The 11,949-nt window shown below is 27.0% G+C and overlaps 2 protein-coding genes across 2 annotated transcripts in view; both read left to right on the plus strand.

Moving 5' to 3' along the window:
* Positions 1 to 3,260: 3,260 nt before the first annotated feature.
* LOC100166238 (cytosolic non-specific dipeptidase) lies at positions 3,261 to 7,962 on the plus strand. The gene is made up of 9 exons (XM_008186269.3): positions 3,261 to 3,691; positions 3,794 to 3,968; positions 4,049 to 4,321; positions 4,387 to 4,616; positions 4,705 to 4,900; positions 4,965 to 5,186; positions 5,965 to 6,117; positions 6,572 to 6,673; positions 7,695 to 7,962. The coding sequence occupies exons 1-9, from the start codon at positions 3,633 to 3,635 to the stop codon at positions 7,752 to 7,754; spliced, it is 1,470 nt and encodes a 489-aa protein (XP_008184491.1). The 5' UTR covers positions 3,261 to 3,632; the 3' UTR covers positions 7,755 to 7,962.
* A 2,040-nt stretch (positions 7,963 to 10,002) lies between these two features.
* LOC100168285 (26S proteasome regulatory subunit 4) overlaps positions 10,003 to 11,949 on the plus strand; it is a 5,575-nt gene continuing 3,628 nt past the window's right edge. Inside the window, exons 1-3 of the mRNA XM_001948488.3 lie at positions 10,003 to 10,237; positions 10,350 to 10,500; positions 10,565 to 10,689. Of these exons, the coding sequence (XP_001948523.1) occupies positions 10,235 to 10,237; positions 10,350 to 10,500; positions 10,565 to 10,689 (279 nt within the window). The 5' untranslated portion in view covers positions 10,003 to 10,234. The remainder of the gene's footprint in view (positions 10,238 to 10,349; positions 10,501 to 10,564; positions 10,690 to 11,949) is intronic.

Raw genomic sequence — 11,949 nt, forward strand, 5'->3', positions numbered from 1 at the left:
AAATTTAATACAAAGCTCCTGATATATTGTTACAATAGCAGTTGAAAAATATTAAAAATATATAGGCACAATTTTTTTTTATAAGCATTTAAAGATCGAATTTTGAAAAAATTTATCAAATTTAAGATTCAATAATTATTTTGTAGTTAAAAATTTATAAAATGTTCAATTTTTGTATCTAAGAATTGAAAATTTAAAACAAGATTCCACGTAAGTAATTAATTCTGTTAAATTTAAAAATACATTTACACAGTTTATTTTTATAGTAATTTTAAGTACAAATTTGGACGAAATTACATATTAAAAACCTAGGATAACTATTTTAGTTATTTTGTTGTGATTGTATAATATTATTCGTGGGTACTTGAAACTTCTAAAGTATACTATTATATATCTATGATAGTACCACGGTTTTTTGTTGATGTATAACGCGTTATAAGTACCTAATAGATATTATGATATGATTAATTTGGAATTTATTATAGGTACCTATTATAGGTCAATTTTTTTTTAATACCATAGATAAGTATATATATGTCTAATACATAGACTGATATACCGTCTCCGCTCATAATCGTTTTTCTTATACAGTGATATTATATCATTGAATTCAAATTTAATACCATCCATTATACAGTGACCCACTTCTAACCTACTGTACAGCAGAGCGACATCCACTTACCCACCTTTTTCTTTTTAAATCCAAGATTTGAAAATGTAATACAAGATTTCTCATAAGTTTGTCTACCTTTATCAAAAAAAATAGATATACAAGCAAATCAAATTAAATTTTTATGAGCGTTTGGAGTTCATATTTTTACAACATTGAATACATAGACACTTAGGTACACTTGATTTCTCATGTAGCGATTTTCTTATTTTATTGTATATTAAAAATGAATAACTGTAAATACATTACATTTTTTAGTTTTTTTTTCTATAATAAATTGTCAATAAAATTGTATTCGTTTGGTAAATTCGTGAAAATTGAATACAAGGCTCCTGATGTATTGTTACTTTAGCAGTTGAAAAATATTAAAAATACATAGGCACAATTTTTTTTATTAGCATTTAAAGTTCAAATTTTTACAAAATTTAATAATTATTTTGTAGTTAAAATTTATAAAATGTTCAACTTTTATAGCAAAGGATTGAAAATGTAAAACAAGGCTCCACGTAAATTGGTTATAATATATAAATTGTTTTATTCAAAATATTATAACAAATATACTTGGTAATATCATAGGATAACTGACCGTCTTTGCTCAGAATCGTTTTTCGTGTACAATGATATATCATTGAATTCAAATTTAACACCATCCATTAACAGTGGCCCACTTGTGAGTTGTGACCTACTGTACAGCAGAGCGACACCCACTTACCGAACTTTTTTCTATAAATATCAATAAAATTGTACTTGTTGGGTCAAAGAGCGTGAAAATGTAGGTAATACAAGGCTCCTGATATATACCCATGTATTATATATAATGCTACAATAAAAATTGAAAAATATTAAAAATACATTGGCACAATTTTGTAAGCGTTCTTGTTCATAAACAAAAGTATACCTATAGGTATAAAAGTATAATCCATTATATAATGGAACGAAACCAATTATTTAATTTAGTTTATAGGTCCTTCATATGAAATAATATTATGGGTAATATTATAAACTATATTAAGTTAACTGAACTTTTTCATGATAAAGTTTTGAATTTTGATCTTGTAAGTTCTTTTAAGAATTAACATGAGGAAAGTTATAAGTTATAACCTATATTGATAATATTACGTTCATTAAAAAATTAGACGAAGAATGTTATTCAGCTAATAAGTTCTTCGAACTTTTAACACAAAGAACATCACGAACTAAGCCATCCAAAAACGGCATGTATTGTCTCCAGGGCCGTCGCAAGGGCGATACAATCGACGGACCTGCTTAGGGTCCCACACAAATGTAGGGCTCCGTGGAGCTAACTTCAGAAAAACAATTCATCAATTATAAAATATTTTAATATAGAAATGACATTTATACATTTTAAACTACAGTTGAAATATTAACTCTGTGACAGTGTGACATCCGTACCCGTACGGTCATACAATATATTGTGTAAAATAACCTTTATAAATGTATTTACCAATACACCACTGTATTTATGGGTAAACGCACCTAAAAGTAGTTGAATATACCTATAATATGGCTATAGATATATATAAAAATTGTTGAAAAAATTTTGTTTAGTATTAATATGACTAAATTGTCTGATGATAAATTGGAAGCGTGCGTATACCCATAAAAGAATAATTTTTTTAAAGGTATACGCATAAATCCAAAAATAGGGATGCGGGTATACGACGTATACCCGCGTATACCCTCCAATACACCACTGCATAAATGTATTTACCAATACACCACTGGCTATATAATAACTATATTAACTGCGGTCAACGATTATAGATAAAATTGTGCTGCATACTTAACATGTACTAAGATGATTAGTTTTTTTTCTTAGTTCATGATACGTATAATTAGTTAGATATAGTATAGGTATAATACCTTCAACCTTGTTAACATAAAAAAGAGAAAATATCATAGAACACGTCCTCAGTCTTTGATTCTAATAAATAATAATTATTAATTAATAATTTCTATCGTTATTCATGGCTCAAGATAGAATAATGCATAGACAACTAGAAAAGTATAAGTATAATGTTCATGGTAAAGAAGTTGAAACTTGAATTTATTAATAATTTAAGCCTTTCCATATAATATATTATTGTTCTATGCATACATTATCGTATCCATAGACCTTCTACTAATAGACGGAACATCCAGGCGGGATGCGGGTGGGTGGCGCGGTCTACGCTACAGTGATATATATATATTATATACAGTAATATACAGAGTATTGTATCATCTAATGCGCATGTGCAGTGTACGGTGTACTACCTTGATCAGCGCCGTCACGCTTGGACACCGGAACTACTACCACGTACCGTCTATTAGTATAAGGTCTATGATCGTATCTACTATCTTATCAGTTATCATTTTATCACTAGACACTAGATAAAACATTGGAATTAAAATTAAAATTCAAAAAATAAAAATAAAAATAAAAATACTGAATAATAAATACTGATTATAAATTACAATTAATTATTATCTATTATTTATTATTAAAATATGATATTATATGATGAACAAAATATGTACGCTCTCGGCGGCGTGAACGACATTTACACAAAACATTCTGTTCCAACTTCCACGTCCTCAGTCCTCGCTCTAAACTCCACAGTCTGCGGTCGTTGTACAGTGCACATACCTCAAATATTATTATCGTGTATATTATAAATTACATAGTTAGGTATATATATCATAGTTATATACATAACCTATATATATATATATATGTACACTATAACGGAAACGAACATAACCGTAATCCAACTTGGTGATTATTATTGTTGTTGATCTTGTTTCACCACTTATGTCATTGTGGTTACTGGTTTGAGGCGTGAACGTCCGTGATTTTACAGTTTTATAGTTTGTGAACACTAAACACTCGAAGACTTAAAGTATTTCCTATTTCCGAAATTTATTTGTTACTAAAAAATAATAAAAAAAATCCTTAAAAATGTCGAAAAATAAGAGACAACAAAGTGCTCTTCCAACTCAATTGGTTAAAATATTCAGGTAGATATAAATAATGTAAAGTATTATTGGGCAAATGTGTATACCGTAATTATGGTTAATATTTAATTAATAATGACAAATCATTTTTTGTTATTATCGTAGTTATGTGGATGAAAACGAAAAGAAATTTGTGGAAACGTTGTCACAAGTAGTTTCAATTAAATCTGTATCGGCAGATCCGGATTTAAGACCTGAAGTTGTTAGGATGATCAAATGGGCTGAAGTAAAATTACAAGCGCTTGGAGCAACTACTGAACTTTGTGACATTGGTGAACAGGTACAATAATGAATTAGTTTTTAATAGATTTTATTAAATTTTTTTTTTCTTAATCACATTTGAGTAATTCAATATTTTAGGTATTAAGTGGCAAAACTGTACCTCTACCCCCCGTTTTAATTGGTTCACTAGGTAATGATCCCAAAAAGAACACCATTTGTTTATATGGCCATTTAGATGTGCAACCAGCCGACATATCTGATGGATGGGATAGTGAACCATTTATCTTAACTGAAAGGAACAATAAATTATATGGAAGAGGTTCTACCGATGATAAAGGTCCAGTCCTTGGATGGCTTCATGCTATTGAAGCATACCAAAATACTGGAACTGACTTGCCTGTTAATCTTAAAGTTAGAATAATAATACTATCAATACATCTAATTTACAATAGAATAAACGGTTTGTTTGCTTTTAGTTTGTTTTTGAAGGAATGGAAGAATCTGGTAGCATAGGTTTAGACGAGTTACTTATTAAGAAGAAAAATACATTTTTTAATGATGTAGACTTTGTTTGTATTTCTGATAGTTATTGGCTGGGTACAGAAAAACCTTGTTTAACTTATGGACTCCGTGGTATGTGTTGTTTTGGTATAGAAATTGAAGGTTCGAGTAAAGATTTACACAGTGGCATGTATGGTGGGACTGTGTTAGTATATTAATTCTTAGAAATTATTATACTAATTATCAATTTATAATATTGATAAAATAATTTTGAAAACTTTTTTTAATTTCAGATACGAAGCCATGTCTGATTTAATTTATGTTCTCGACCAATTAGTTGATGTAAAAGGCAATATTTTAATTCCTAATATTAATGAAGATGTCGAACCTTTATATGAAAATGAAAAAGGGTTATATGATGAAATAGAATTTGATGTTGACACATACATTAATGAGATTGGTGCATCCAAACCATTGCAAGAAACAAAAGTTAGTGTTATTTTTTAGTTTTTTAAATTACGTATATGATTAATTTTTATACATTTAATTGTAGGAACAATTATTGATGAGTAATTGGAGGTATCCAAGTTTATCAATTCATGGAATTGAAGGAGCATTCTCAGGTCCAGGATTTAAAACTGTTATTCCTCGTAAAGTAATTGGAAAATTCTCTATCCGATTGGTACCTAATCAAGAACCACTAAAAATTGCTGAAATAGTGAAAAGTTACATTCAAAGTGTTTGGGAGAAGCGTCAAAGTCCTAATAAATTACAAGTAATTATTTTTGAGAGTTAGATCAACATTAAAAATAATTTTGTTAAAATTGATTTAACTGGGCAAATTAACTTATTAACTAACAAATTTAATTGTTTATGTGATTAAAATTTTCTATTAATAATTGTTAACAAATTATGTACCTAATTAATGGACATAAAAATAAATAAAGTAATGCGTTCATGAACTGTTCATTAAATTTTATTTAACAGTTTTTAAGAATATTGTTGGTAGCACTAATTGGTTTATACTACCAATTAGTAAATATATAGTTATTTTTTTCACTTAAAATTAAACAGAGAAATTTGTTATTACTGAAAATTACCCAATTATATTCTATTTTCTTTTATTACTTATTCTCATGTGAATTTATAATATTTAATTTTAAAAAAGTGTTGGATATTACAGTTTTATGTAATAGGTACTTAAATATATTGCATGAAATAATTTCTAAAATTTTAGGAAAACGAGCTCTAAAAAAGTTTTATAACATTTAATATTTATCAATATTGTTCATACTAACATTGACTACCAGGGCACTGCCCATTACTAATGTGAATAATTTTTAATAATTTAGGAAATGGTTTTCTTAATTTTGAATACAGTTTCTTTTATATATAAATTATAGTTTTTAATTATTTTCGATTTTATTGTACATATTTTGGTTTGTTTTTTAAAGTTTATAATTTGTTTGCTGAGTTTTAGGTTTGGTTTAGTGATGCTTTAAAGTTGTGTGGTATAATAAAATAAAAATATTGATTTAATTTAAATATTATAGATTGTAACTGAAGGAGATGGTGGTAATCCTTGGAGGACAGATCCATTTAATCCTCATTATATAGCAGCTCATAGAGCTACACAGTGTGTATATAATATTGAACCAGATTACACAAGAGGTGGTGGATCAATCCCTGTCACACTGACTTTACAGGTATTTCTCTCACAAATATTCTACAGTTGAATAATATTTAATTGTATATAATATATATTATAATTAAACTAATTCTATATTACTATATTACTAAATTATATATTTTAATATTACTATATTCATATAACACCGTATGAATAACATATTTTTGATTTCATACAACGACTATCCAGTTCAAGACTGCAACCACTCAAAATACTGTTTTGTTGGGAATGATGCGTTTTCTATATTGTTTCTCTATGTAACGCAATGTAAATTATAATATTGAGAATGCTCTCTCGTGGTCAATAATTAACCTATATTTTATTGCGTTCTTGAACTGAAATTGTCATAAGATGGTCTATAGGATGGTGTACATAACTCGGAATTGTTATATTTTGAGTTGTTGCAGTCTTGAACTGGATAGTTAAGTCATGTTCATGTTATTAAATTTATTTCAATGAAAATTCTGCAGGAAGTAACTGGTAAAAATGTTCTACTTTTGCCGATGGGTTCTGGAGACGATGGAGCTCATTCTCAAAATGAGAAAATTGAATTGCGAAACTACATTGAAGGAGTAAGCACTGATTTATCACCTTATTAGCACAGATTTTATAAAACCAGATGGTGCCGAATGTATTTAATTTGGGTTATTAGTTTAAACGTTTTATATATTAAAAAATGTATATTTATTTTTTAGATTTCAGATTTTAAAAATTAATTGATGTTAACATTAGTTATCAAGAATCAATTAATTGTTTTTCTTAAATATAAAAAATATATTTAGTATTGATCTCTTTAAGGGGACTGCTAATGGATAGTTTTTAAGGATTTGAAATCACAGGTGCATTTCTTGTAAAAGTATTAAGCTCGGTATTAAGTGATCACTAAAAAAAATTATTGTGTGTGACTAGTGTAAAAAAAATAGCGGAATGCTACCGTACGCACACGTACAAGTCACCACCTTGGCATTGCACTCGTGCATGGTAAACAATGTATGCTTATTAGTTATTTCATATTTGTATCATTGTGTGTATGTACTTGATGTCAATCCTTTCGATGGAACTGATAACGTGATAAGATTCCTGAAAACTGATTTGAATTTGTCTATATTATTTACTTGAGAATGATTAAGCCACATTTTAAGATATTTTATTTAAATTTCAAATAATCAACATTTAAAATTTTATAACTTTTAAATATTCAAACAAAATTTATAGAAGGAACAAAATTTAAAAAGGGTGGCCTGATCGATCTTAAGTAGACATAATACTAAATTCAAATCACTTTTCAAAAGTATAATTACATTACTAAGACAATCGGTATGATTGACAAAACATTGGTACATTTTGGTTAAAATAACTGTTTGTTTGCAATCCCTTTAATTTTAGATATAATATTATTTCAATATTCAAACATTACTCTTTTATATTATTATTCTTTGTTTTGACTTATCAGTCTATACATAAACTAATAATATTTTAGATACAATAAAATATTATAACTAAATTATTTTAAGTAATTTTTAAGCTAATTTGTACTATTGAGCTTTGTCCCATTTTATTCATTTGAATTAATTATTATCATTATTTTTTCAGACTAAATTGATGGCTGCTTATTTTTACGAAGTATCAAAAATGTATAATGCCAAATTTTAATATATAAATTTATAATATTGTTATACTTTAAGCACATTTTAGTGCATGAAATAATGGTTCCACCAAATTTTAAATTAATATTATCATGACATTTTTCAATTTTTGTATATCAAAATGATTGTTCTGTGGTGCTCATTTTTATAAAAACTACTTTTATTTGTATAACAAAATAATCAGAAATAAATAAAAACATTTTGTTTTGAACCAACCTGCCTATTTGATTTATACATTACAGTGTTTATTTATAAATTATTATAAATTTTTTATTATGGTAATACACAGTTTTATTTTCTATTATTTGTTGGGTCAAAAAGCTTGAAAATTTAATACAAAGCTTCTAATAGGTATATTTTTTCAATGACAGTTGAAAAATATTTAAAAATACATATTGAGAAGATTAAAAAAATGCTTTACTAAGGCTTAATCACGAAAGTGTGCAACTTACCTATTTTGAGTTAGAGATTCCTAAACATTTTCAATCCTTAGCTATAAAAGTTGAACATTTTATACATTTTTAACTACATAATAACTATTAAATGTTGACAAAAATCAAACTTTAAATGCTCATGAAAAATATTGTGTCAATGTATTTTTAATAATTTTAAACTGCTAATTGTAACAATATACTAGGAGCATTGTATTAAATTTTCACGCTTTTTAGCCCAGCGAATAAAATTTTATTGATATTTATAGCTTAAACAGCTGAAAACGAGATAAAATATTTACAAAATTATATTTGTGTATAGAAAATGAGAATATAAAAATTCAGTGAAATTTTCATATATCTACAGTTATTCGTTTTTTAATTACAACAAAATAACAAAATCGCTACATGAGAAATCGAGTGAATATCCAATCTTGTAAAAATATGAACTTCAAACTTCAAATTTAATTTCACTTTCTTGTAAACTATTTTTTTGAAAAAAGGTAGACGAAATTAAGAGGGAAATTGTATTACGTTTTAGATTCTGAGTGGAGCGAGGAAGCTAGTGGTTTTACAATAGTGTTTATTTTTCTATTTTTATTTTCTATATCCTGTATACAAAATATCTACCATAAGGAGTGCTTCGATTTCAACATACTATAGACCATATAGTAGGTGCCTTATCTTTTAGCAAATTGAATCAAGATGGTACTCTAGAAACGTCATTTTTCGATTTTCTCAATAGTTAAATAATGCCATAGGAAAAACCACGGACAAATTATAAAAAACCGCTAAAAATGGGATTTTAATTTCCATCGCTTTGTCTATCACCATGGAAACGAGTAAAAAATATTGATACCTATTATAATATAAATTCAACTTATAGGATATAATAAATAATAACTGACAAACCGTCTCCGCTCAGAATCATTTTTCTTATACAATAATATCATATCATTGAATTCAAGTTTAATACAATGCTTTATACATTAACCCACTTGTAACCTACTGTACAGCAAAGCGACATCCATTTACCCACTTTTCAAATCTGAGATTTAAAAATAAAAATTTTTATGAATTTCCAACAATAATTTGCACATTTCGGTGATTTTTACGTGTTTTGTCGAGATTTGAACTTTAAATGCTTATTAGAAAAAAAATTGCGACTGGATTTATTATATATTTCAACTCCTATTGTAACGGTATATTAAGAGCCTTGTATTAAAATGTCAAGCTTTTTTACCCAACACATAAAATTTTATGGAAATTCATAGAAGAAAAACTAAACAAATTGGAAACTGAAATGTCCGTGAACAGTTCAAAACAAATCAAAATATTTTGAAAATGTGGTCGTATATAGAAAATACAGAATACTATAAAATAAAAAGTAAATAGTTAACAGTAAAAATTGCATGTATCTACAATCTACTGTAATTTGTTTTAGATTTACACTAAAAACCAAAATCGATTTTATTGAAAATTTATTTTACGTAAAAATTCCCGGTTTTCCTTAATTTTTTTTTGTTGTTCTCGGTGTTTTTAAAAACTACTGGGGATATCTGATATGGGATTTTGACCTCCCCAATGCACCAACTAGATTCATTTTCCCATCAAACAAGATACTGAAGTTGAAAATCGAAGCATTATATTTCCGATTATTTACCGTGTACAAACACAAAAAAAAATTTAAAAAAAATAAAAATATTAATACATTTATGGCTCCGATCAGAATCTAAAATTTGATTAAAATAATTTTAGCTCTGGATTTCAATCCCTTTAGCTGGTCACACTGATTTTGCTATGACTCGGCAATAAGTTTCTTTGGAACAGTCGTGCTTCGGATAGACTTGGCAACAAGGGAAATGATAATCAAAAATTGAGAATCATTATTATTGATATTTTTTGTATTATTTCAAACGAGTTCAAACTTTTCCAAATAAATATTAAACGCTATTGGAAACTGGGAAGTGAAAAGTTTGAAAATAATTTTAATTGTGTTTCGTTTTAGTATCTTGAGAACAACCCTGTTGTAGGTACACTTGAGTATTCCATAGAAATGGTAAGTGTAAAACAGTCATTGAAATGTTTTTCATAATTAATACACAAGTACATAACTAATTGATTATTGTTGATATTGTATTATGTTAAAACAAAACCATTATGTAATTTAGGGTCAAAGTCATTCAGCCGGTGGTGGTGCTGGTGGTGAAAAGAAAGACGACAAAGACAAAAAGAAGAAGTATGAACCACCAATCCCAACAAGAGTGGGGAAGAAAAGGAAGCGTGCAAAGGGTCCAGACACAGCTACTAAACTACCATTGAGTATGTATTGTGCAGAATTCAAATAATTAACTAATTTTAAATTAACTTTGATTAAAATTTGTAGTTACTCCACACACAAGATGTCGTTTGAAGTTGTTGAAATTGGAACGTGTCAAGGATTATTTAATGATGGAAGAAGAATTCATACTGAACCAAGAACGGCTTAAGCCCCAAGAAGAAAGGAATGAAGTAATTATTTTTTGAAATACCATTTTTATTCATTAAATAATGTATTATTTATTATAACCAATTTACGATATAATGATTTTCAAGGGGCCAAGAAAAATGTTAGGTATTTTGAAAGTTTGTTACACTGAAACTAAACTTACAAAATTTGTAACAAGATTTATCGAAATTTAAATCAACACACTATACAGATACATAATAATTTTCATTTAATAATATTTACACACACTTAAATATAATATATATTATACATTTATTAGATGTATATTAATTTTTTTTTAAATCTTTTATTGTTATGTGTGTAGTTTGTAGCTTACTCGGTCAATTATGTGTTGTCCAGGTTTAAAATGCTAGAACAATAAAACATACTATTGTAAATTTCATGTCTCTGTAAATATCTTAAGATGAAACAGGGAGCTGATTTTGCTATTTATTATATTGATTGATCCATTGTACACTAATCAATATGAACATAAATAGCTATAATGTACTAGACCATATTATTGCATATAATCGTCAATAATTTTTTGTGATAGCAAGTTTTTTGTTTTTATATATTTTTCTCAAAGTTATACATTAGCAGACATGTATCTTAATAAAAATAAAAATTTTGTAATAGCAAGTTCCGAAATTGTGATAATTTGTTACATTGCGAGAGCTTCGGCTAAAAAAAAGGGTTATATCGTGGGGACCAAAATACATGTGATTTATTGTTAGATCGCTAGATTTTTAAGGGAATGTTAGTTTATTAATTATATTGCGAGTTGACTAATAAATTATTATAGTTAGGTATAAGTATTTTCTAGAATATTTAATTATTTATGTAGTAGTTATTATTTATCTAAGCTAAAATTTGAATTAATAATAATTGACTTATAACTCTACTTTTTTTTTTTTTAACAAATTATATTAAAATACGAGACAATTATTTGTTTTGTATTCAAGTATTAATTGGTGAATGGTTTTTTTTAAAGAAAAGTTTAAATTAACAATGATAACACAGAATTAAATCTTAAAGATTATGCTTAGAAAAAGAAGCATAAAGCAAAAAAAAAGTTTGCAAAATTAAAGGTTTAAGAGGATGTGATACCCGCATTTGTTGTTTCCGTCTTACAAGTGCGAACATGGAAAATTCCATGCGAAGCAGAACACGTATAGCTCTGTTAGTTTAAAAATTAGAGTAAATTAATCTCTTATAAAATCTAAAGGTAAGATTATTATCTAGACAACCTCATGGGCTTTTTAATATATTTTTAGTTTATC

This window comes from Acyrthosiphon pisum, chromosome A1 (genome assembly GCF_005508785.2).
Source record: "Acyrthosiphon pisum isolate AL4f chromosome A1, pea_aphid_22Mar2018_4r6ur, whole genome shotgun sequence".
In the NCBI taxonomy this organism is placed as follows: domain Eukaryota; kingdom Metazoa; phylum Arthropoda; class Insecta; order Hemiptera; family Aphididae; genus Acyrthosiphon; species Acyrthosiphon pisum.

Coding starts and splice junctions, on each gene's coding strand:
- LOC100166238 (XM_008186269.3), top strand. CDS start 3,633: ATGTCGAAAAATAAGAGACAACAAAGTGCTCTTCCAACTCAATTGGTT. Junction 3,969..4,048: donor TTTGTGACATTGGTGAACAG/GTACAATAATGA, acceptor TCAATATTTTAG/GTATTAAGTGGCAAAACTGT. Junction 5,187..5,964: donor AAAGTCCTAATAAATTACAA/GTAATTATTTTT, acceptor TAAATATTATAG/ATTGTAACTGAAGGAGATGG.